Source organism: Oncorhynchus mykiss, chromosome 19 (genome assembly GCF_013265735.2).
Source record: "Oncorhynchus mykiss isolate Arlee chromosome 19, USDA_OmykA_1.1, whole genome shotgun sequence".
Classification (NCBI taxonomy): domain Eukaryota; kingdom Metazoa; phylum Chordata; class Actinopteri; order Salmoniformes; family Salmonidae; genus Oncorhynchus; species Oncorhynchus mykiss.
Genome location: NC_048583.1, coordinates 6,012,119 through 6,035,622, shown reverse-complemented (window position 1 = coordinate 6,035,622; position 23,504 = coordinate 6,012,119). Strand labels below are relative to the sequence as shown.

Below are 23,504 nucleotides of genomic sequence, written 5' to 3'. Positions count from 1 at the left end.
CATTGCCATGTCATTTGAATTAGTTATTCTCAATCACATAGTCCACAGTGGTCACCATCCAACAGTAATTCTGTGTATCCAAACGTCACCCTTCGCTCTTTGTTATTGTTTTAACGTCATAGCAGTGAATCTGTCTATTATAGCCTCTTAGGCCCTACTCTATCATATGCATTGGCGTCAGCTTCATCACCGCTTCGACCCGCCCCCACTCCTTCCCTGTCTACCCATTTGTTGTGAGCTACAGTATGTATAAATCTCCGTACCCCTCGCTCTCTTAGGAGTATCAATCGGTGTGGTGTCAATCACAGCGGCGGCTTCCCTTTCATCTCGATCCTCCCAGTCGCTGCAAGAGAGAAGGCAGAGAGAGAAGAGACAGAGGACGGGGAAGGAGAGCTACATTTCTTACGGAGCGGTGCTCCAGTTTGGAAGTCGGTCCACAGCGTAGCGGTTTATAACGCACTCCTCGATCTTTTGTATAGTTTATTACTTTTGATTGAGCCGTTATTCAGTTCAAGTATGTATGTTCATTCTAATAGGGATAGATGCGCAGTATTGTTTAAGTGGGGGAAATAAATAGTGTTCTACTTGTGGCAAACAGGCAGCACGAGATTCAGAGACGCGTTTTTTTAATTATATTTTTCCTTTTTTTTCCACGAAAGGACTGCAACTCTCACAGGACCCCAGAACGAGGAAATATAAGCAGAAGTTTTTTTCGACATGCACTTTGACCGTTAGCGGAGCTCCCGGGTGTGTGCCCTCCTCTGCCAAATCTAACGGCACATCTGACTCTCGTGATGAGGTTTTGACTTCTGACATTTTAAAGAGCCGAACTGGCGAGTGCCGCGGGTTGAGCGTGCACTACACATCCGCTTTTGCCGATAACATCTTCAATTTCGGATATTTAGAATTTGAATCATTGTAAGAATCCATAATATTTCGAAAAACAACGACAAAAAAGCATATCCTGTTAATTTAGCTAAAACAAAAAACGTGATCGCACGCAGTTTCCTCCAGGGTACAACACTTCAAGCCGTTTCAAGGAACATTTTTGGTTTCCTTTTGGGGATTTCGATAGTTCCTCCAATTTGGACAGTGCGAGTACTTCGACTGAATCAAAATGCCACAACTAGCAGGTGGTGGTGGTGGCGGGGACCCTGAGCTTTGTGCCACCGACGAAATGATTCCGTTCAAGGATGAGGGAGACCAAGAACAAATATTCGCAGAACTCAGTCACTCAGAGGAAGACGAGGGAGACTTGGCAGATATCAAGTCATCTTTAGTAAATGAGTCAGAGACGAGTCCAAACAGCAATCATGATGTAAGTATTTCCTCTCTTGTACTTAAGTCCAGTGTTACATGTTGCCAAGCTTTTATACAGGCTAGCCTAAATAAATGTCCATCAAATTTCTAACGAAAACATAATCATTCAAGGTCACCTGTCCCTAAATAATAGCCCCCATTTCAGGGGAGTCAGTTGGACATTTTATGAAAGTTAATAAAAGCTGAAAAGCTGATAAAATGACTGGATATTTGCCCAAACTGTGTTTGGTTTTGTCATAATTAAGAAGGTGATGTGCAGCCTAATATTATATGTGTGTAATATGACTATTTTAATCTGTAAATAGTAGCCATGTTCTGTTTGTAATCAGTTGTAAACAGAGGCTCATAAATAAATCTGCTGCACGTGGCTGCAGAGCTTTTCAAAACATTGTTGACGAATTATACCAAAGGTCAAAACATAAAACACACAGAACAATTTAACGTGAGATAAAATTTTTATACAATTCAGAGAACTGTTGTACAGTTTTTACGAGGTTATTTGATATTTTAAATTAAATATTGCACAGTAGGTGATGAATTCGTGAATAGATTCTGAATGATTTTGTTAGGCCTATTACAATATTCAATTAGCCCTATTGAATTATTATTATTATAGTTATTATTATTAGTAGTAGTAGTGGTAATATTATTAGTATAACAATAATTGTCTTGATAAAAAAAAAGGTACTGCCTTACTTATAATTATTACAGTAACAATATCAATATCGCTATGGGTTAGGTGATTTAATTAAACAATGTTTCAGCAGGTCGGATAATGTAAACTATGAATAATATAAAATATGAAAGTGTTTTTGGATCAAATTCCTATTTGATATAAAATAAATGTTTTTTTTTGTTCAAAGGGAAATCCAGATGAAATGATCTTCGAAGGAAAACCACACCTGACAAAATGTAGCACCTCTAGATTACAGTGACACTCATGTTCCCAATGTGAAATAAGGCCAACACATTTCTTCTGCGTGTTTTGTGGAGATTATGGCCATTTCATGGAGAGACAGCACATTGTTAAAGGACGGAATTAAATTGGGGGGGATTAATGGAAATGTTTAGTTTTGATATAGATCGAATTCATATTTGAAATATGAAAGAAATGTCACTGCCACAATACAGGGTTGAAGGTAATGCTGGTAGATATTTTGTTCCCATTGCTTATGTATTTAAATCATCTGTCATTCCTTTATCTCAATCATGTATCTAATGCATTTATCAGAGCTGTAACAAGAGTAGTTTACATCGTTTTAGACCTCGTGACTGTCACATCCCTCCTCAGTGCAGTGAGTTTCATATTCAATAGTAAGTTTAACTTTGTGCCTGAATATGTCTTTTTTTATCTGGGCTAGGCAGCTGTTACTAAGTCTCTAGCTCTGGATGCTGTATGTATTCAAATGTAAACCTAGCGCAATTAGCTGTTGCCATTTGTCATTATCCAATGTTAATGGAATTAGGGTACCTACTGACTCTGGGCCGAGCTCATATAGTTACAGCTGTCACAGACGCAAATACGACGGAGGTTGAATGTTAATTGAGCATCCAGTGAAGTTCCGTGACTCTGCTGGAAGCCAGCCCCAGGGAAGTGAACTCCAAAAGGAGGTCTTTCTACGCGTTCCCATTCGAGGAGGGAGGGGGAAAGGAGATGCATGTGGAGGGGTTCACGGTATTTTGGAAAAGCAGTCGACTACACCGTAAACATCATCCCCTCTTCTCTATTTTCGCAGTTATTTTGTGTAGAGCACGTTAGTATTGGAAAGCATCATATGCTACCGTGATGCATTTGATTTTGAATTTGGTTGGAGCTTTGATTAAATTGGTTGGTGAAAATGAAAGCAGACTGATGCAAGTTAATTTGTAAGCTCCTTAAGGACATAAAGCTTAATTAAGTGGCTCGTTGAGGGGTTGATACAGACCGCTCCGTCAACCCTTCTCGCCTCACTGTGTATGTGTTCTTAAGTCGGGGGACAAGCTGAAAGCACAGGCCATAGCAGCGTGTGTGTGTGTGTGTGTTGGTGATTTTTTTACGAATTTAATCACCTAATTTCTGTCTCCGTCTCTCACAGGGAACTAGACAATCCCAAATATCCCAAGACTCATATCATGAAAAACACAGAGACCATCACGACGATGGTAAGTGACACACATCACATTAAATATTATCCTGTCAGTTATCAGCATGTTGTAGAGATCTGCACTTATATATGGGTCACATTGAGCCAAGATAACGGTACAATATTACAATCAGTTTCCGGAGGCTTGATTATTGAAAGATTTTATTTGTATTTTTAAAGGGAAGAAAGATGGTAGACTGGAAAAGCTTCCACCCACTTCATTTTCTGTTCAGCACCGATCAGTCACACCATGGTCCCTTTTCTTATCTGACCCCAGTTCATTCTGATGCAGAGATGATATGTGAATTGATTCTAGTCAGGGCATGTACAAACTGAATGGGAAAAAGTGTTCTATATGCAAGTCTTTTGTGGTCCGTAGGACATGTTATTATTTATGCAGAGAATTGTTGAATAATCCCAATGGCTGCGGCCACTGGCCTGGTCATCAGAAAGATGCAATACCGATGCATTTCAATTGTTAAGTTGACATGAATAAAAACCTGTGAAGATAGGCAGTGACTTAAGCATGTGGCTCTCTGATACTAGTAGTGAGTGACTCTTAATATTCTCCTTGGTTAATTTTGTACACACACTCTCTGTCGCCGTATCTCTCTCTTTGTCTCTCCGTCTCTGTGTGTTTTGTCCTGTGCAACATGTTGCTGCTGTGCGACAGCACCAGACTCATTTAATGTCTTTATTTGGTCCAGGCTGTATTCTGACCCCAGATAGAGCTGCGGGTCATGATAGGAGCTCTGTTCTGTTAAGAGTGGCTCTTCTTTGTTCCCCCAGCAGCCCTGAATAGGACCCCCTCAAACCAAACACCCCCTTTCCCCACAACAAGCCCATGTTGCTATCAATCTACCAGACACACACACCACCCCCTCTCCCCAGAAAGCGACAACCAACGGACACCAAATAGTTTGTCGCGAGTTTCTATTCAGGCAGGGGGACGGACCCGAACAAATGCTCTCTCTTTAGGTCAGAGGCGTGGGGAACAGTAGGGGCGTCTCTTGTTTTGACACAGTCTGTATGTTCCTCCTAATTGACGCTAATTGGCACGGAGGGACGCCATTGTTATTCTGTATAGTACAGCCCTCCTCTCCCCTTTCTCCAAGACATGAGAGACAAAAGACTGGGTGCTGGGTCACAGCGGTCGACAGCGATATCATTACGCCATCAAGAGGCATGCGTGGAGCGATGATGCGATAGTCATAGTGCCAGATGAACCCAGTGTTGTTAGAGACTGTAACTTGGCAATGACTATTCACATGTAACTGTATTAGTAGGCTATAAACTACAGGAGATTTTCCCAATGACTCTGAACTGCTGAAGTTACGATGGCGGTGAATATTGCTGTTATGTTACTTGATCAGACTGTTGCTTAGAGATGCTATTCTATAAAAAGGCCCAAATCCTAATGGAGATTAATGTGCTTGACTCAAGTTCTCTAACAAATCTTCCATTAATGATCGTAAATGTACGATTTTTTACCAAGCCTCAAGTTCACACTTTTCTGTTTCTTGGGCCCGTTTCCAGGGAAACACCTAGACATGTACAACAAAGGTCACCCGTACTCTGGATACCCAGGTTACATCATGATGACTAATATGAACAACGACTCCTACATGAACAACGGCTCCCTGTCGCCGCCCATGCCCAGAACGGTGAGTCTAGTTACACTATACCTCCATCAATCAATCACTTCCACCAATCTGTCAAGCTAGCTAGCCCAGTTTGTGTCTAGTGCATTTTCACTGCGTCAAGTTTGATTCCATCTTAAATACTTAACCAGGTCTAAACCCCTAAGAAGAGCGTGCTCACCCTGGGGTTTCTTTTCAAGTATACCTGTGTATGGACATTCCCATTCATCTTTTCTACCATCTTTTCAACTCTAGAATGTTCTTTGCCTCAGTTCGACCGCCTTCCTAGTGTGATGTAGCCGGGTTTGTGATAGCCGTATATAACATGCACCCAGTAATGTTGTGATGGTCTGTCCCCTTGGCAACCACGTGATCTAGTCTCCCCCACATGCCTCTCATACTTTCCAGCAGATTAACGACATTTATATGATGTATTATTTCTCGCGCCTTGTTAACTTAATCAATGTCTGTTTACACATCGACAGTAAGCCCACCGATTAGGCCTAACGGCAACATCCCATTTGAAGATGGAGTTTGCGGAAATAGCCAGGGTTGCCGAATGTCACCATGCTTATAGTCCCTATAAGATAACAGTATTCATTTCAGGCTGTAGGCCCTGTGGCTGGCTTCCTGTGTCTGTCCCTTTTTGAACATTAGCAGCAAGACAGACGCAAAACGCCAGGGCATGCCAGCAGCTGTCCACCCTAATCCTGTTTGGTGTGTGGGTGTGTGTGTGTGTGTGTGGGGTGGAGTTGTGTGTGGTGAATACACCCAGTCTCGCTATGGCTCGGTGCCTCCCAAAGCCTGTCCCTGCACCCTTCTAGCACATAGACTAGAGGACACAGACATATACGTATTGTTCAAGGACCAAAGACTCTGGCTTATGTCTGCCTGTGTGTCTGAGTTGGTTTCATCATGAAATTCATTTGAAGGGTTGGAAGTCTGTGTAGCGACTGTGTGAACACGGCTGACAATACAAAGTGAATGGTGTTCTGATCTCGTGGCAGCGGTACCCACTTTGCTGTTGTATAGGAGTCCTCTGACCGGAGGTATTTTTTCAGACAATTTTCATCTCCAATATAATTGTTTTGGATACTTATGGAATGGAGAACTTCTCAAGGACTGAGGGGCTTCCATCCAAACGTCCTTAAATAAAGAAATGACTCCTGTGATTTGGCCCCTCCTCTCGCCGCCGGGACCGTTTTAAACACTCATTTCATTCACCGTGGCCGCCGCCCTCTTTTTGATTTGCCAAATTTCCCCGTCTTCAATAAATCGTTAGTCAATTTTATGTACGTTTCTCTCACTTATCCAATAAAATGGATACGGTTGGTGGCGGTGCAGTCATGGAAGTTGGAACACAAGTCTGATGTGAAATGTGTATGTGCTGCCTGACTGTTGATTGGCTGGATGTGAAATGTGTGTGCTGCCTGGCTGTTGTATCAAGCCTGCCGGGCCACCGCAGCCACAGTATCTGCAGGCCTAGGATCAGTTTTCACCCAGATCAAAGGCGCGTTCTCTCCCTTTCTTCCCTCCCTCCATCCCCCTCTACAGTTTAGATTGATTTTCATTGGCCATGGCATTCCTGTGCACGAGGCCCAACTGACAGAGCTGTTCAGAGTTGCTGATTGTCAGCAGATTTTTGGGAGGGAAGCAAGGACCTCTAAGGAGCTGTGCTAGATATTTTAAAGGAGAAGGAATGGATGTCCTTGGTTCGGAGGGTTTGAGTAGATCAGCTGTTAGGGTTAGTGTGGTGGAGTCCCCACGACCACTAGCACATATGGAGATTGTCTCTGTGTAGCTGATTCCATAAAGTTCTGTGGAAGGACGAGATGATCTCAGTTGGATGTTAGATATCCCTTCATCTCTGGAGGTGGTTGTCCAGGTTTAGAGTGCAGTTGATGTCATTTTTTATTTATTTAACCAGGCAAGTCAAATTCTTATTTACAATGACAGATTTTTACCTTGTCAGCTCGGGGATTCGATCTAGCAACCTTTCGGTTACTGGCCCAACGCTCTAACCACCAGGCTACCTGCCGCCCCAGGTCTAAAGCTTACATGGTGAAATGAAAAAGAATGCCTCATTATTATAGGGTTTTCTACTTGCTCAGTACATGGTCAGTACAGAGTTTACACTTTGTAGCAGTATTTGTTGGCTCTTGGTTGGTGTGGTTTGTTCCATTGAAAACCCTGCCTGCCACTATTTAGTCTTCCCAGAAGCCTAGTGAAGTAAATACATCTACTATTCTGTTTAAAGTGTTATCTACCGTTATACTGTATACTGGTGTCAGTTAGAACTGTAGTGACATGTTCTCGCGCGCGTGTGTGTGTGTGTGTTCTTCGAGTCTTCATATATAGGGTCGTGTGAGGTTTGACTGTTGCATATTGGATTATTTAAAGTGACTGTGCGTGTGTGATGGCTCATATTTCCAGCTCCCATGGCCAGAGGGCCGGACTGTACAGAACTCTGGGAAGAGACGGGGGATTGTGTTCCCTACTCTGGCCTCTGTTAAGTCTTTGTGAAGACCACGCTCGATGTCTGGATGGGCTGGCAGCTTGGAATCAAGCTCTCACATCTCTCTGGCTAAAATCTAGGACTTATCGAGCTAACACATTCCTGTATGTGCGTTAACTCGACCCCTCTGTTTTCCGACTGTAGAAAGTGCATGTAGAACTTGTGCACTGGAGTCAATGAGAAATGCTATTTGAGTCTTTGTAGCAGATGTATAACTTCAGGATTGCTGTGGTTTAATAGAATGCTCCTCTTTGGATCCAGTCCTAGTTTAAACTTCTGTCACCTTTTCATCAAACATCTGAATTTGAGGATGACAACTTTTAACTTGGAACCACCAAGCCTGTAACAGTGGAAGCCATTTTCACACACTACCTTACTTTAAAACTAGAACTTTGAATCCACTACCTTGTTCCGAGCATAAGTCGAGGATCTCCAAGCACCCAGTCTCCAGCCTGTCAGTGCAGCATTCGGGGAAGATGGAATCGCCATAGCTGATTTTAAGCTGGGCTTCTGGTGTGCAGAGAGCTGAGGGAACCATTCGCTGCCCCTCCCAGGCCATACCTCCCTCCCCCTGTCTTCCCCCTCGGTGGCGGGCCCTTGTGGTGTGTGAGAGCCCGTGGGGGGAGACTGCGGTTCCCCTTTGATGTCAGCGAGAACGTGACGGATCTCCTTGGCGGCGTTGCGCGGCGGTGTGGAATCACTAACCCGGGCTTACCTAACGGGATTTACCGCGCTCCCCTTTTCTCGCTTACATCCCAAATGGAACCATATTCCCTATATAGTGCACTACTTTAGACCAGGCCCCATAGGACTAGTCAAAAGTAGCGCACTAATAATAGGGTGCCATTTGAGACGTACCCCTCGTCACCCCCAGTGCCATGTGTATCTGTCCTCACGGTCTCAAACCCTGGCCCCATTCAGCACCGATTCCTGTTATGAGAATACCACATTTCCCAGGAGCCCTTCATGTCCACACGCAGTGTAGTCTGCGGCAACGTGCGGCGCCATGTGTAGTTCTTTACCCACGACTGCGGGTTTGTAAAGCGGTTCGAGGCGCTGAATCGAGCAGAGCGTTCTGTTGTGATTTGTGAAGCAGCTGGGATCTATTTGATGTATGAGTCTGCTGCTGGATGTCGTTGCCTAAAATTGGCCTACAAACATATACAATATTATTATATTACTATATTTTGTGACCAAACATGACATTTTGAAAAGAGTCAATTATTTAAAGTAAAAAAAATAAAAATTGGGGGAAGGGGGGGGGGGGGGGGGGGGGGGGGGTTAAATTTAAAGGACCATCAGAGGATCATTGTAGCATTGATGTCATCTGCTATGCAGGTCTGACAAAGAGCAGGGTGTGTGTGTGTGGGTGTGTGTCTGTCTGTCACACTGTGTAGACCTCACAGAAAGCTCCAGCATCCTCCCACCCTTTGTGTGATTCTGGGTCTCAGCTCTCTATAAACAGTATCATTGACACGGAGCGTGCGTCAAACTACTGTACTGTATGGTACATGGCGAGGAGGCTGGTCGACACATTTATTCCATATGGCGTTCCCTCCACGGTAATGATTCCATGTGGTTGCAATCCCCTTATCAAAGTCTTTCATCTTGTTAAGTGGAGCTGGGAGGAATTATCCTCTCCCTAAATTGAAACGACTGGTGTTTTTTTTCTTTCTCTCCCTGTAAGATGAGAAGACAAAATAAGTCCAGGCAAGGATGCACCAAGTGTTCACATAATGTGGTGTGAATTTGTGTTACGACGCTGACGCACTGTGGGACTGTGTATGTTGGTCGCTCATGTTTTGACTATATGAACAGTGTGACATGTTTTTTGACTTTATTTTATGAAACTTGTAAAAGAGCATTGTGGGAATATGGTAAAACATCTATCGTATCGTTTGTGTGTGTGTGTGTGTGTGCATATTTGTGAGTGTTTATTTTCATGTGCTCTCTCATGCTCTCACCAAAATGAGACTGTCATCATAGCTGAGGACATCACAACACTCTAGCCCCCCTCTCTTCTCCCTCGTTCATCCATCCTACTGAGGGAAAGATAGCCTGTCTCTGCTCCATGGAGCCAGCCAGCCTGCACAGGCGAGGCCGGGCCCAGCCACAGCACCTGCTGAGTGGGGCTTCACAGGGAATACGGAAAGGAGTGGACAGGCGTGTGCTTGAGTTGGGGTGGGGGGGGGGTTGGGTGGGTGGGTGGGTGGGAGTGGAAGGTTAGAGAGGATAGTGGCTTTTTTTTGTTTATGTGTGGCGTCGGTTGTCGTCACTCCAGCTTGTTTTGACTCCCGGGCCCGCGGAAGGGCCCCCGGTGAAAGTCCCTCCACTCCCCAGGCTGCATGGCTCCTATTGAAGCCACTCTGTGGGAGCTCAGTTCAGCACACAGGGACCGGAGCCCGACTCCTAGCCTCCCTCCACCACCTAAACACTGCTGATAAAACTGGCTCCACCACAAAGCCAAGACGCCAAGCTAAACACTGTTGTTTTTCCACATTGACGCGCTTCAACTGGAGATGAATAGGGAGGCTTTTGAAGTGGTGCAGCTGAAACCCTTTTGATGCCATTAGTTTTATTTAGTCCCCAAATAGTTCCTCACTGTTGCAACATTATCATAAAATCATCCCTTTTTTAGTTGAGTGAAAACCAGGTCTATATTTGGTGCTTGGTACCATGTAGTTCAGGCAGTAACTGACCGGGACAATGGGAGCTGCAGGGGTGAAACACTGAGTGTAACTCCTCCCAGCACTCCATACTTAAGAGAGAACCAGCAAACAGCCCTGACTTGTCCTTGTGTGACTTGATCAATAGCCGCTCTGTTACCGTCAAGTTACTCTTGTTTTTTTCCCTCCTTTATATTTTACAGAAGCTCATTATTTCTTTGTGTGTGCTGTGGTGTGTGTGTGTGTATGTGTGTGTGTGTGTGTGTGCTGTGGTGGGTGTGAGAGCTAAAGAGACTCACATGCTCTGTGTGTGTGTGTGTATCTGACAGCGCTGAAAGATTAATTCTCCTCAGTGTAGAAGGTTGGGTATAGGGCTGGTATAGTTACTGTACAAAGGGGTCTGTGCTGCTCGCCTTGCCTCGTCACCAGGCGTTATTAACCCAGCTGTTAAATGGGTAGATGGATATAGCACTTTTTCTCCCTTTTTTTTGTTTTTGTTTTTGCTAGTGCACATCGAATGCGTCATTTTTTTCTCCCCTCTTAACTATTCACAACATATACTGTACACATACTGGCTGGAGTGTGAGAGCGACCGAGCGCGTGCGCGCACACACACTGCGGAAGACACATTTCAGTTGAATGCATTCAAAATGCATTCAACTGAGTAGGTATCCCCCTTTCCCTTTCCTTTCTGTTGGAGCTTGCAGAACTAGGGTGGACAGGAGGAGGGGTTTGCTGTCGGTTCATTTTGTGTGGTCTTGGCTATAAAAAAACACATGAAAAACAGCTCTTTGAATGGTCTTTAATTTTTGGGAAACCCATAAAAGTTTGCCGCTCCTTTGATATCGGCCTCGGAATTGAAAACAAATGCAGCATTCTCCCCCCTTCTCATTTCAACTGCCCTGTTATGGAGTTGTGAAGAAAAAACATCAGCCGTAGATCTCTTTCTCTCCCTCCTTTTCCATCCCCCCATTTCCCTTTCCCCTATCTCCTGCCTTCTTTCTCCTCCTCCCTCTCGCCCACTCCCTCTCTTTTTCCTCTCCCTTGTTTTTGAAGAAACCTACGGGGGGGGGGGGGGGGGGGGGATCACTGATGTCAAAGTAAAAACCAAGAGCATTAAGAAAACTGGCAAAATGCAATACAGCTGCAATCCGACATGACGCTGGAAAATAGGTCTGAGGAGTAGAGAGCCTCCCCGTATCCGTATTCCCAGGGTGCACAACTGCTCCCGGCCTCGGCTTTGATCTCTTCAAAGCCTCCTACTAGCTGGAGAGTCTTGGCTGCTGCTCACGCTGGAGTGCCGGAGAAGGGGAGGGAGGGAGGAGGGGTGTATGCATGTCGGAGGGGAAGAGAGGAGAGGGGGGGCGGGGGAGGGGGTCGTCTTTTCCTTTCCAGGGCTGAAATCAATCACAGTGCCGAGGCAATTATGTGTAATTCAACAGGGCCAGATTAGTAACTCTGTTACCTGAGTGACTGACTGCGTGTCTGTAATCTCAGAGACTCACTGACTGGCCTTCGCCAGCCAGCCAGGAGAAGTCACCACTGGGTCACGGACAGGGGAGGGAAGGAAGGGGAGCGAGGGAGAGGTGCTGAAAAGCAGGCCGCCATGCCGCCGTCCAGCAGAGCAGAAAATCGGGCCACAATGGAGTGATTACACTTGCAGATGTAGCCATATTTATGACTGAGGCGAGCAGAGGGAGAGAGGGAGGGGGAGAGAGGCAGGCAGTGATTGCCATGGAGCTCTAGCTAGCTAGCTCCGTCTCTCTAACGAGCCCTGTTCCCTTTGTGTTGGGGCTCGTGCCTGGTGTTGCCCCCTCACCACGCTGTTCCCTCCGTCCCCATTCAGTGTCATATCTCTACCCCTCATGCCCGGCGCTTCGGATGGCCCCCAAATGCCAGGCTTGGCCCAGGCTCACACCCCGGGCACCCAATTTGCCGTGGCTGGAGAAGGGGAGCGCGGCTGGAGAGATAGTCTGCATGGCTGCGGGTCACAGAGAGAAGAGGGAAACAGAGTAGAATGGGACTACTGCCTCTCTCTTTCTCTCTCCCCTCTCTTGCTATGGGTCTGGGCCTTACCACTGCTACAGTATGCAACACACACCACACCACGGCACTTAGCAGCAGGTCTTGGGTCCCGGGTCATGTTTTGTTGGGGAACGATGCTGAAATGATGCAAATCTTTGCCTCTCCTGAAGTGATTATGGCCACATGATTCTGATTAGTGTTCTGTAACCACTAGAATTGACAAACATCGCAATATACCAGCCGTCTATTATTGGAACAGATGACCTCATTTAAAGGGAAAGATATTCTCTCTTCCTCATGAAGACCAAAACAGCTCTTTTGTTTAGCTGTGCTCGGCGGAGAGTCACTTGATGCCGGGTGATGAAACCCATAAAGATATCCAGCAAGAGTGTGTTTGTTCATCTGATGAGCTACACTCTGTTCTCCTCTCCTCCCTCCTCTCTCCTCTATTTCCTTTGATCATCATTTTCATCTGGGGCTAGTCTGGTGGTGATGGAAGGGAAGGCTGTTATTTTCTCCTGGGGATACACACAGACACACATTAAGGACATTAGATTTACACTGGTGTTAAGACAAGGGGTGGAGTAGAGCTGGGCCGATATGGACAAAAATCCATATTATGGTAAATCGACTGAATTCTCATGATAAAGACCAATTGAACGATTGCGTGTATAACATTAACGCACACCAAAGTTATTTTTGGGGCATTTATATTACCCTTAACTGCTGTTACTACTACTTTGGATGTTGTAGCTATCGATTGCCCCATTTAACAATCAACCATATTAGCATTTAACACATTTCTCTAGTTGGGCCCTAGAGGTTATTTTTCCTAATGAACGATATCAGCCAAATGTCCACGGTAAGTGGTTGGTTTGGTCAGCGTTGATCATTTTCGGTTTGTCGTCCCAGCTCTAGAGTGGGGGTACCAGTGATTATATGATGACGTTGATTGTTTTATAAAGACAAACTGAAATGGTGATTAAATGAAACAGAGTGGATTGACTAGGAACTAAGTCTTGACTAGGAACTAAGTCTTGACTAGGAACTAAGTCTTGACTAGGAACTAAGTGTTGACTAGGAACTAAGTCTTGACTAGGAACTAAGTCTTGACTAGGAACTAAGTGTTGACTAGGAACTAAGTGTTGACTAGGAACTAAGTCTTGACTAGGAACTAAGTCTTGACTAGGAACTAAGTCTTGACTAGGAACTAAGTCTTGACTAGGAACTAAGTGTTGACTAGGAACTAAGTGTTGACAGTCTTGCTATTCTGTATTGAAAATATTGGAAAATACATGTTTTGATTTATAATTATTGATAGGCAATGTGAGACAAGGATTGAGCTCTAAAATTAGAACATTTAAGGGAGCTACAGTGGAAAAAAATGGCTCAGTTGGTGTGGCGTCTGTCTGCCCAATCTACCCACCCCAGTACATAGACCCTCCGTTTCGCTCGGGGAACCAGGTGAGACTTTTCATGTCTCCCGTCAGGGGAGACTTCAGAGGGAGGTCCTCGGCTTTGAGCTCCCCGTCATCAAACAATGCATCCAAATATCAAATCGATCCAGAGCCCCAACCTCATCCCCCTCTGCCGCCCGCCACGCACCTATCTTTGAGATGAAAGGGGACGAATAAAGCAAGTGACCCCCCCCCACTACCTCCTATCCCTCCTCCTCATCCCCCTCTTCCGCCACCAAGAAAAGAGGAATCAAGATGGGCGCCTTGGTGGAGAGAGGGACGCTTCAATTGCTATTCAATCCCACTCCACCCTTCATGTGAACCCTATACACAGACAGGGTCTTCTCTCTGCACAGAGATGGACAGCTATAATAATGATGGGATATGACAGGTTCATTGACGTTTCACCGAGATTCTTTGACTTCATAAAAGTCCAAGGCGCACCAAGCCTGGCTTTGGTTAATTCATACCTCTGATATGGCAGGAGATCTGGATAGAGGTGTGAATGAATGCTAGGCTAGTCGCCCACCGGAGTGCTGCGTTCTCTTTGTGTTCCTGTGTTTTGACTGTATTCAGACCACAGAAGCTTTTGAGCATTGTAATGGTTTAATGCAATTACATACTGAGGTGCTATTCATGAGTCGGTGATCTCTGTTGATCTCACGCTATCTCTCGCCATGCTGGAAGAGAGACACTACGGTTGGCTCATACGAGATAGGCCTTGTAGTGTAAAGAGTGACGATTGGACTGATGGGAACATAGCTACCCCCCACTAAGTCTAAAATGAGACTCTGATACACAAAGGAAATACTGTACAAGTCCATTATTTTCAAGAGCCACAGAAAATGGAATTGAATTATAACTGTGTTGTGTTCATTTTGTTGTCATTCTGCATCTATTTCAAGTGTAGTGTCAGCTGAATGAATGGTGCTCTCGAGGCTACATGTGTTGGGCTTGGGCCCATGCAGTTTCTTTCTTTACAATCAGAATTTGAATACATCATGACAATGTAAGACGATTACCATTTCTTAAGGTGTGGTTGAGAGAAAGGTTCGACCGTTGTTAGGGACCATGTTTTAACACGGTCATTGTTTCGGTTTGCCTTACCTCTCTACAAAAGCGTCTCACAAAAGTAACCAAAAGGGGCGGAGCTTTTCTTGGGATCGGGTTGATCCTGGAAAGGCTGGCTGAAGTGCTCCCTCGTGCTCATTGCAAATGGCAACCTATTCCCAATATAGTGCACAAATTTTGACCAGAGCCTCAGGGGCCTTGTTAAAAGGTAATACACTATAAAGAGGATAGGGAGTCATTTAGGACGCGGGCCTAGTCATACATGAGTGGAGAATAGCCATTTGTTCCGAGGGGATTACGCCTTTTAGAATAGCTTTGTTTTCATTCAGATCTGAGGAGACTGGCCGTGTGTGTGCGCGCGCGTGTGTGTGTGTGTGTGTGTGTGTGTGTGTGTGTGTGTGTGTGTGTGTGTGTGTGTGTGTGTGTGTGTGTGTGTGTGTGTGTGTGTGTATGTGAGAAGCTGAAAATGTGGGGTTTTAATGACTAATTCCAGGCTGAAAAGCAGGTGTTTAGTGTCTCACCGGTTAATCCTTTAAAAATGAGGAGTTGCACCTAAACAACAGCTGGGCTGCTGGTCGGACCTATTGTACTTCTGTCCTTTACTTTATAAAAGACAAGAATGGTTTGTAACCAGATCCACAATGATGAATGCTTTGGTTTATAGTAACGATGACTGGGCTTACAACACTATATCTTGATACAGGGCTAGAGAGTAAGATATATAGTAGTTTAAAGCCTCTTACGTAGAAACACCCACATTTTTATCAAAACATGCATTTAAAAAAAAATGTTGACTGACTTTGTAGGTTCCCCCTTCATATTTGACGACGAAGCTGAAATGACTCACTATAGGTAATCCTATAGCCTGCTGAAGTCTATTAGCTGCCTAGCCAGTGGGAGTAGACAGCTAGGAGGCGTTGGTCTTCAAAAAGCAGAGGTGCGCTGAGGTGAAAAGGCCATTGATCATGTGACTATGGGGTCAGAAGTTCACATGTAAGATCGCTAGGACACAGGCGTCATGGCTCTGGGGAAGAATGGATCCTCTGAGTTGCTATGGTTAAAACAGGAGCAAAATGCTGTTCAGCAAAATTATTTTTAATGTAATATTCATTAATATACAATAGGTGTGCATACAACACATTTTTCTACATTAGTATATGTATGGACATATTTCACTGCCTTTTTAGATTAGTAATATAAATATATATCAGCAGACGCAGTTAGCTCACTCTGTTGCTCTGTTGTCATTGCATTTAGATACCTGCCATTGTGCCAGAGTGTTTACTTCCCCAAGGTTGTGTGTGTGTGTGTGTGTGTGTGTGTGTGTGTGTGTGTGTGTGTGTGCGCACGAGTGAAACTAGGTCAGTACACTCCCCAGCTCAAGCGGCACCCATTCAAATCACTCACCCCTGATACACGCTCCTCTCCTCAACTCATGCCGTTTCAAACCATCCTCGTAAACATTCACTCCCCGCCAGCCTGTCGCCAACTGCCCCCCACTGGCTCTCACCTTTTCCATGACCTATGGCTAAGCAACCTACCCTTTCCCTCAATGGCTAGTGTTTACTGGTTAGCGCTGTCAAAGAGGACTACTGAGTCAGTGGTTCCAAACCTGTTATTGTACCACCAACTGAATTCTGCTTTTCCCAGAGTACCCCTGAAGTACCCCCTCATTTTACCAGTAGGCCAGGCCTATGGTCTCATTATTCTTCAGTGGGAACCACTATACTACAGTGGGAACCACTATACTAAGAGATGTTAGGCTAGTGTTACTGTATGAGTTATTATGACGCTAGCGCTTTGAGTGCGGTCTGCTACCTGCCTACAGCTCTCAATATCACATGTTAGTTACTAGTTAGCATGGAGCTAGCTAGCGCTCTGAGAGGGGTCTGCTACCTGCCTAGAGCTCTCAATATCACATGTTAGTTACTAGTTAGCATGGAGCTAGCTAACGCTCTGAGAGGGGTCTGCTACCTGCCTACAGGTCTCAATATCACATGTTAGTTACTAGTTAGCATGGAGCTTGCTAGCGCTCTGAGAGGGGTCTGCCAGCTGACTGCTGCTTCCAGCTCTCTCCTCCACAGGTAGAGCCAGGCACAAAGACCCCCACCACTCCAGCCAGACTCCATTCTCCCCCCTCAACACTGAGCTCCTAAATCCAAACTGACAGCCATTCATGCCCAGAATACCTGGCTGAGAGCAGGGGGGGTGCACTATCTAGGTGTAGCAGGCAAATCCTCTCTTGTTCCTTGCTTTCTAAAACGTGGCGCATGAGGCTGACTTTCTCAGCACTTTTTCTCCCAATCATTCTGTGGTGTTTTTCTCTCTTTTCTCTCCATTTCCCCCTTCTGTTATTGTGCTGTGAAGACTCAGGCTTGGGTTTTAGCGAGCGCTAAACATTAGCTTGCGCTGCGTTTTCATTTGTGTGCCCTTCTAAGGGTTCTGGCTCGCTTACCGTTCGTTGTTGTGAATGTGGCGATAACTTGGCATGAATGTAGCAACTCGGCAATCCAAAAGGTTTCTAGTGATATACCATGCAGTGTGTTCATGCAGCAGTGGGGTAGTAGCTAAAAATGGATCGCCAGGTAGAAAAAAAGACTTGCCGTTTGATTCAATAAGAAAAATAAAGAGCAGTGCCAGATTCGTGTGCACAACATCTACTTGTTGTCAGCTTTACCGGTTACCCGATGCAGACCAGAGGTCTCTAGAGTTCCATTTCTCTCCATCACCTCATTACAAACCAGTATTTCTGTCATCTTAGCTGATATTGTAGCCAACTACATTAAAAAATGTACACTCAATTTTAGATTTTACTCTATAACAAAATGTGTTGTGGAGATCCCTAGATGGCCAATCACAATTTTGCTTGACATTTTAGGTGAAGTGGGTGTGTGGGAGAGTTTGTGTGTTCTCCCTCTCCAATAAACTCTGCCAGGAAGAAGAGCTGCAGTCTGTTGTGTGACTCATTCATTGTGGGGGTTTTCCACTGTGTTTGCCTGGGCTCGTACATGATAAGTAGCGATTACGTTATATAGGTAACAACAAAAACGTGTGTGTGTGTGTGTGTGTGTGTGTGTGTGTGTGTGTGAGCACACTTGCTGGTCTTGGTCAAGCTGGTAGGGGGAAGCCAGGCCTGCTGACAGTGGCACTTCAGTGGAATGTTTGCCCTTTCCTCAGCTCTTTGATGTGACCAGGTCCTGCTGTGATAATGAGGCCTGCACCCCGCCGCAAGGTGAACATCCTGCAGGGTGCCCCGGGCTCTGCCAAAACACACCCAGTCCAACCCCCACATAACGCTCTGTCAACCTTCACACAATGCTCCGACAACCTTCACACAACTACCAGGCAAGGCACTAAAAGGCTTCAAAACATTGGCCCAGTAGTGACATCATTTGAGTCAATTGGAGGTGTACCTGTGGATGTATTTCAAGGCCTGCCTTCAAACTCAGTGCCTCTTTGCTTGACAATATGGGAAAAACAAAAGAAATCAGCGAAAGACCTCAGAAAATAATTGTAGACCTCCACAAGTCTGGTTCATCCTTGGGAGCAATTTCCAAACGCCTGAAGGTACCATGTCCATCTGTACAAATAGTACGCAAGTTTAAACACCATGGGACCAAGCAGTCGTCATACCGCTCAGGAAGGAGACGCGTTCTGTCTCCTAGAGATTAATGTACTTTTGTGCGAAAAGTGCAAATCAACAACAGCAAAGGACCTTGTGAAGATGCTGGAGGAAACCGGTACAAACGTATCTATATCCACAGTAAAACGAGTTCTATATTGACATAACCTGAAAGGCCGCTCAGCAAGGAAGAAGCCACTGCTCCAAAACCGCCTTAAAAAGTCAGACTGCGGTTTGCAACTGCACATGGGGACAAAAATCGTACTTTATGGAGAAATGTCGTCTGGTCTGGATGAAACAAAAATAGAACTGTTTGGCCATATTGACCATCGTTATATGTTTGGAGGGAAAAGGGGAGGCTTGCAAGCTGAAGAACACCATCCCAATGTTAAAGCATGGGGGTGGCAGCATCATGTTGTGGGGGTGCTTTGCTGCAGGAGGGACTGGTGCACTTCACAAAATAGATGGCATCATGAGGGAGGAAGATTATGTGGATATATTGAAGCAACATCTCAAGACAGTTAAAGCTTGGTCGCAAATGGGTCTTCCAAATGGACAATGACCCCAAGCATACTTCCAAAGTTGTGGCAAAATGGCTTAAGGACAACAAAGTCAAGGTATTGGAGTGGCCATCACAAAGCCCTGACCTCAATCCTATAGAAAATTTGTGGGCAGAACTGAAAAAGCATGCGAGAGCAAGGAGGCCTACAAACCTGACTCAGTTACACAAGCTCTGTCAGGAGGAATGGGCCAAAATTCACCCAACTTATTGTGGTAAGCTTGTGGAAGGCTACCCGAAACGTTTGTCCCAAGTTAAACAATTTAAAGGCAATGCAACCAAATACTAATTGAGTGTATGTAAACTTCTGACCCACTGGAAATGTGATGAAAGAAATAAAATCTGAAATAAATCATTCTCTCTACTATTATTCTGACATTTCACATTCTTAAAATAAAGTGGTGATCCAAACTGACCTAAAACAGGGCATTTTTACTAGGATTAAATTAAAACAGAGTTAAAACGGAGTTTAAATGATTTGGCTAGGGTGTATGTAAACTACCTACTTCAAATATATGTACATTACTGTGTGTATACTTGGGTATTATTTTTCAACAGGAAATGTAAAAAAATAGCTGTAAAGCATCTTTAACCCATTTGACGGGGATTATCATCTCTATAGTCCTTTAAGTGTTTCCCCATAGAGAGTTCAGCGACTTTGTTTTTAGAATGCAGTGCTTCTAATGACACAAGGAAAGAACGGAGTTTCTACACTTTGAGAAAATTAAACCTGGGTCTTTTCATCAGAGCGGACTTTTTTACCTCTTCATAAGAGGTGAGTGCGAGCCAGTGTGATTGCTTCTCTTGGGGCAATACACTTGAAGCCGTAGGGTCAATGAGTTTGGGTTATGAAACCCCCCATTCAGCCTCTGTTGAATCCTCAATCTGAAAACTCAAGGATGTTGGGTAATACCTCCTAATTCATCTGTGTCCTATTCAGAGCTTCTGTTTGGTGATATGGAGAAATGACACTTAGCTGTAAATGGGGCCCTTTGTTTGCATATGCAGGCAGAGCAGGATGACTGTGGGTATGGGGGAGGGGGGTGGGTGGGTGTGTACACATGGGAGTCTAATCTAGAATGTGTGTGTGTACATTAGTATTTGTTTTGCGGGCTGTATGTGTGGATAGCGTTTCGCTATATGCCCGTCGTGTGGTGTCTCGCTGTGCATTAATGTACGGAGTTTGTATGTTCTCACGGTGGCGTTTGTTGTTTAAGGGAGGACTTATGATAAGTGACTGCTTATTCGCGTGTTAGATTCCCACTGTAATTCAGTCCACATCACTGTCGCATTGAAAAATGTTTTTTAATGTAAGGTTTTGGAATAACTAGTTCAGGCAGCAACGAGCTGGCTTTAGATGCAAGACTAGGCTGAACTATTGGACTGTCACTGACGCTATGAGATTGAGGACAGGGGTGAGGGGAATGGGGGGGGGGGGTTCCAGTTCATAGATGTACATTTCTCTCCGGGGCAGGCTTTCATTTCCTCCTCCACTCCTCTCTATCCCCTCGTTCGTTCACTCCTCCGCTCCCCTCGTTCCTCTCATTACCCTGGGCGCGTGGCGCTCCCCCTTTCCCTCCCTCTCCTCCCTCCCTCCCTCGCTGGCGGCCTGGCTTTCTTCTCTTATTAATTGGGTTTCGTTACATTAAGCCCCCTGGCCAAAAGGCCATCCTGCCAATAAAACGTTCAATTTTTAACACTTCACCGAGAGCTGGGCTGGCTGACTGACTTCCTGGGGGTTCAAACCTCTCTGGGAATAGTAATTGGTTATTTATTTAAACTTCACCCGGGTTGGTAGTGTGTTTTGGTGGAGAGGTAGTGGAGAGAGGAGAGTGGCCGTCCCTTTCTTTCTGTGGCCTATAAATGGAGAGACACTGGGAGGGGGACGTTTTTGGGGGGGGTGTGTTTGCTCAACTTTGTTGTGCAAAGGTCAGGCATTCCACACACACAGAGCCACTGAGAGAGAACACCTGGACAGACTATGCATGTCTCCATAGGGCTTTAGTTTGCCCCACGCCCACAGTTCTCTCTATCTAATGCCTTTGTGTTCACAGCTTTTTACAGTAGCCCTGTACGGAGTCATCAGTGGCACTGTGTCTGAGAACTGTTTAAACAAGCTAGGAGAGGCAGGATCTGGGCTGGTTTTGCTCTCGTCTTGGTTGGTCTCCCCATTCTTTACTTTCAGATGAATTCTCTCTCAGCTGAGAAAGACTGATATAATTTCAGTAGAGGCTGAAGTGTCATGACGATCTAGTCTACATTAATGTACTGTATGTATACACTGAGATTTTCCTGTATACTGTATGTACACTGTGATTTTCCTCTGTACTGTATGTACACTGTGATTTTCCTGTATACTGTATGTATACACTGAGATTTTCCTGTATACTGTATGTACACTGTGCTTTTCCTGTATACTGTATGTACACTGTGATTTTCCTGTATACTGTATGTACACTGTGATTTTCCTGTATACTGTATGTATTTACATTGATTGTCCTCTAACATGCTAGTATGTGCTGACTGACTCATAGACAGATTGTGTGTAGCTTGTCATCAAACAGTCCCGCCTGAAACACAGACCAAAAGGTCACGTGTGGTCAAGCAGGTGTGCAGCGGTACAGACAGCAGGATAACGCAGCGGGAATATGTGTGTGAACCGGCCAAGAAGAGTAATCGTCAAGCTAACCAGAACATTAACCTAACGTAGCAGGTGTAAAAGAAAGGCCTGAGCGGGCTCAGACGAAACCGGAAGCATCTGGTTTTCAGGCTTCACCTCTTCTCTGCGTTCCTCCTGAAAAACAGGATGCTTCCGGTATCTTCTGACCCTCTGAGGGTGCCAACACATTCTGTTGTCTGTGGTTATACCTTTGATCTCTGTCTGTCTGTCTGTCTGTCTGTCTGTCTGTCTGTCTGTCTGTCTGTCTGTCTGTCTGTCTGTCTGTCTGTTTCTGTGTGTGTATTTACAATGGTGTTTGTTCTTGTGGCAACAGGTCACATATATTTATCTCTCTCTCTCTCTCTGCCTCTCTCTCTCTGCCTCTCTCTCTCTCTATGCCTCTCTCACTCTCTCTCTCTCTCTCTCTCTCTCTCTCTCTCTCTCTACCTCTCTCTCTCTCTCTCACTCTCTCTGTCTATGCCTCTGTCTCTCTCTCTCTGTCTATGCCTCTGTCTCTGTCTCTCTCTCTCTCTCTCTCTCTCTCTCTCTCTCTCTCTCTCTCTCTGTCTATGCCTCTCTCTCTCTCTCTCCCCTGCCTCCCTGCCTCCCTCCCTCCCTGCCTCCCTCCCTCCCTCCCAGAGTACGTGATTGGGCTCAATCGGTAACAGTGTGTATTTTCAGGTGTGGCTGTTAAGGGCCCTGGCTGCATAACAGAACAGCAAGGAGCTGAGGAAGGGCTTTTCAGTCAGCGGATTTAGCAGCATGGGGAATCATGGGAATCTGCTACTTTAGTCTCTCCGTCCTCGATGGTTTGTGGAAACACCCCACGTGGTTCCGACACACACTTGATTGTAGCTACGGGCACGCTGAGTCCTCATTGCATATAAATTACAGAAGTGGGAAGCGATTATTATAAACTTCCCCTTTTTTTATTTTTCCTTCCCCCCCTAACTCGGCAGACGATGGATAATTGAGTGGAGCACAAAAGGCAAGTGGTGGGGTGGGGGGTGGATAAGAGTTAGAGATGCCAAGCAGGGCAGTGGGGGAAGGAGAGGTGGTGGGGGGGTGGAGAATCCCTTCCCATCTGAGACTGTACGACAATGTTAGCCAACTGTCAACTAGCGCTGTACACGATGCAAGGGAAGGGGTGGCGATATTAGTGTTAGGCATTAGGGTTAGCAGTGTGCTTAAGGTTAGATTTCAAATCAGAATCTAGGACTTTGTGGCTGTGTTGCCTAGTGACCACTGCATACATACTGAAAATGTATCAATCCCTACAAAAATGACCATTTAATTATAATCCACATAATAATTCACATTTCCTGTTGCTGCAGGATTATTTTCCTGTATGAGAAACTGATAAAATTTAGATGGGACTTCTGTATATCCATGCAGGTATACACACACACACACACACACACACACACACACACACACACACACACACACACACACACACACACATACACACACACACACACACACACACAGAGAGAGAGAGCAGCACGCCAAGGCATTGAGCCTCCCTGTTCTGTTACAAAGCAAAGAGTTGGCGCTAGGGTTTCTCCTCTCAAACACCGTGGCTCTCTGCCATCTCCAGTTCCGCGCAATGAATTTCTTTTCAAACCACATCTGAGGCCGCTTGAAAAGGGCCGGCCAAGCCCGGTTATAAAATTCTCAAATGGAACGTTTATTTCCAAATCCGTGCCCTCTGTCTGTCTCCGTGTGTGAAATATGAATAGAAAAGAGAACCTAAGCCTATTTCCTCCCTGACGTTAAAAAAGACCGCTGCCGCCACAGTTTGAGCCATCGTCCCGGGGGACAAGAAGGGGAGATCAAATCGCGGC

The 23,504-nt window shown here is 45.3% G+C and overlaps 1 protein-coding gene across 15 annotated transcripts in view; it reads left to right on the top strand.

The window, feature by feature from the left end:
* Positions 1-247: 247 nt before the first annotated feature.
* LOC110534562 (lymphoid enhancer-binding factor 1) overlaps positions 248-23,504 on the top strand; it is a 57,518-nt gene continuing 34,261 nt past the window's right edge. For 7 of the 15 annotated variants that reach the window (XM_036954068.1, XM_036954075.1, XM_036954067.1 and 4 more), the window contains exons 1-3: positions 253-1,318; positions 3,396-3,462; positions 4,980-5,107. In XM_036954068.1, coding sequence (XP_036809963.1) covers positions 1,118-1,318; positions 3,396-3,462; positions 4,980-5,107 — 396 coding nt within the window. In that variant the 5' untranslated portion in view covers positions 253-1,117. Of the gene's footprint in view, positions 1,319-2,936; positions 3,024-3,395; positions 3,463-4,979; positions 5,108-23,504 lie in introns of those variants that run through there. The other 8 variants (XM_036954076.1, XM_036954071.1, XM_036954069.1 and 5 more) reach the window with 6 other exon arrangements.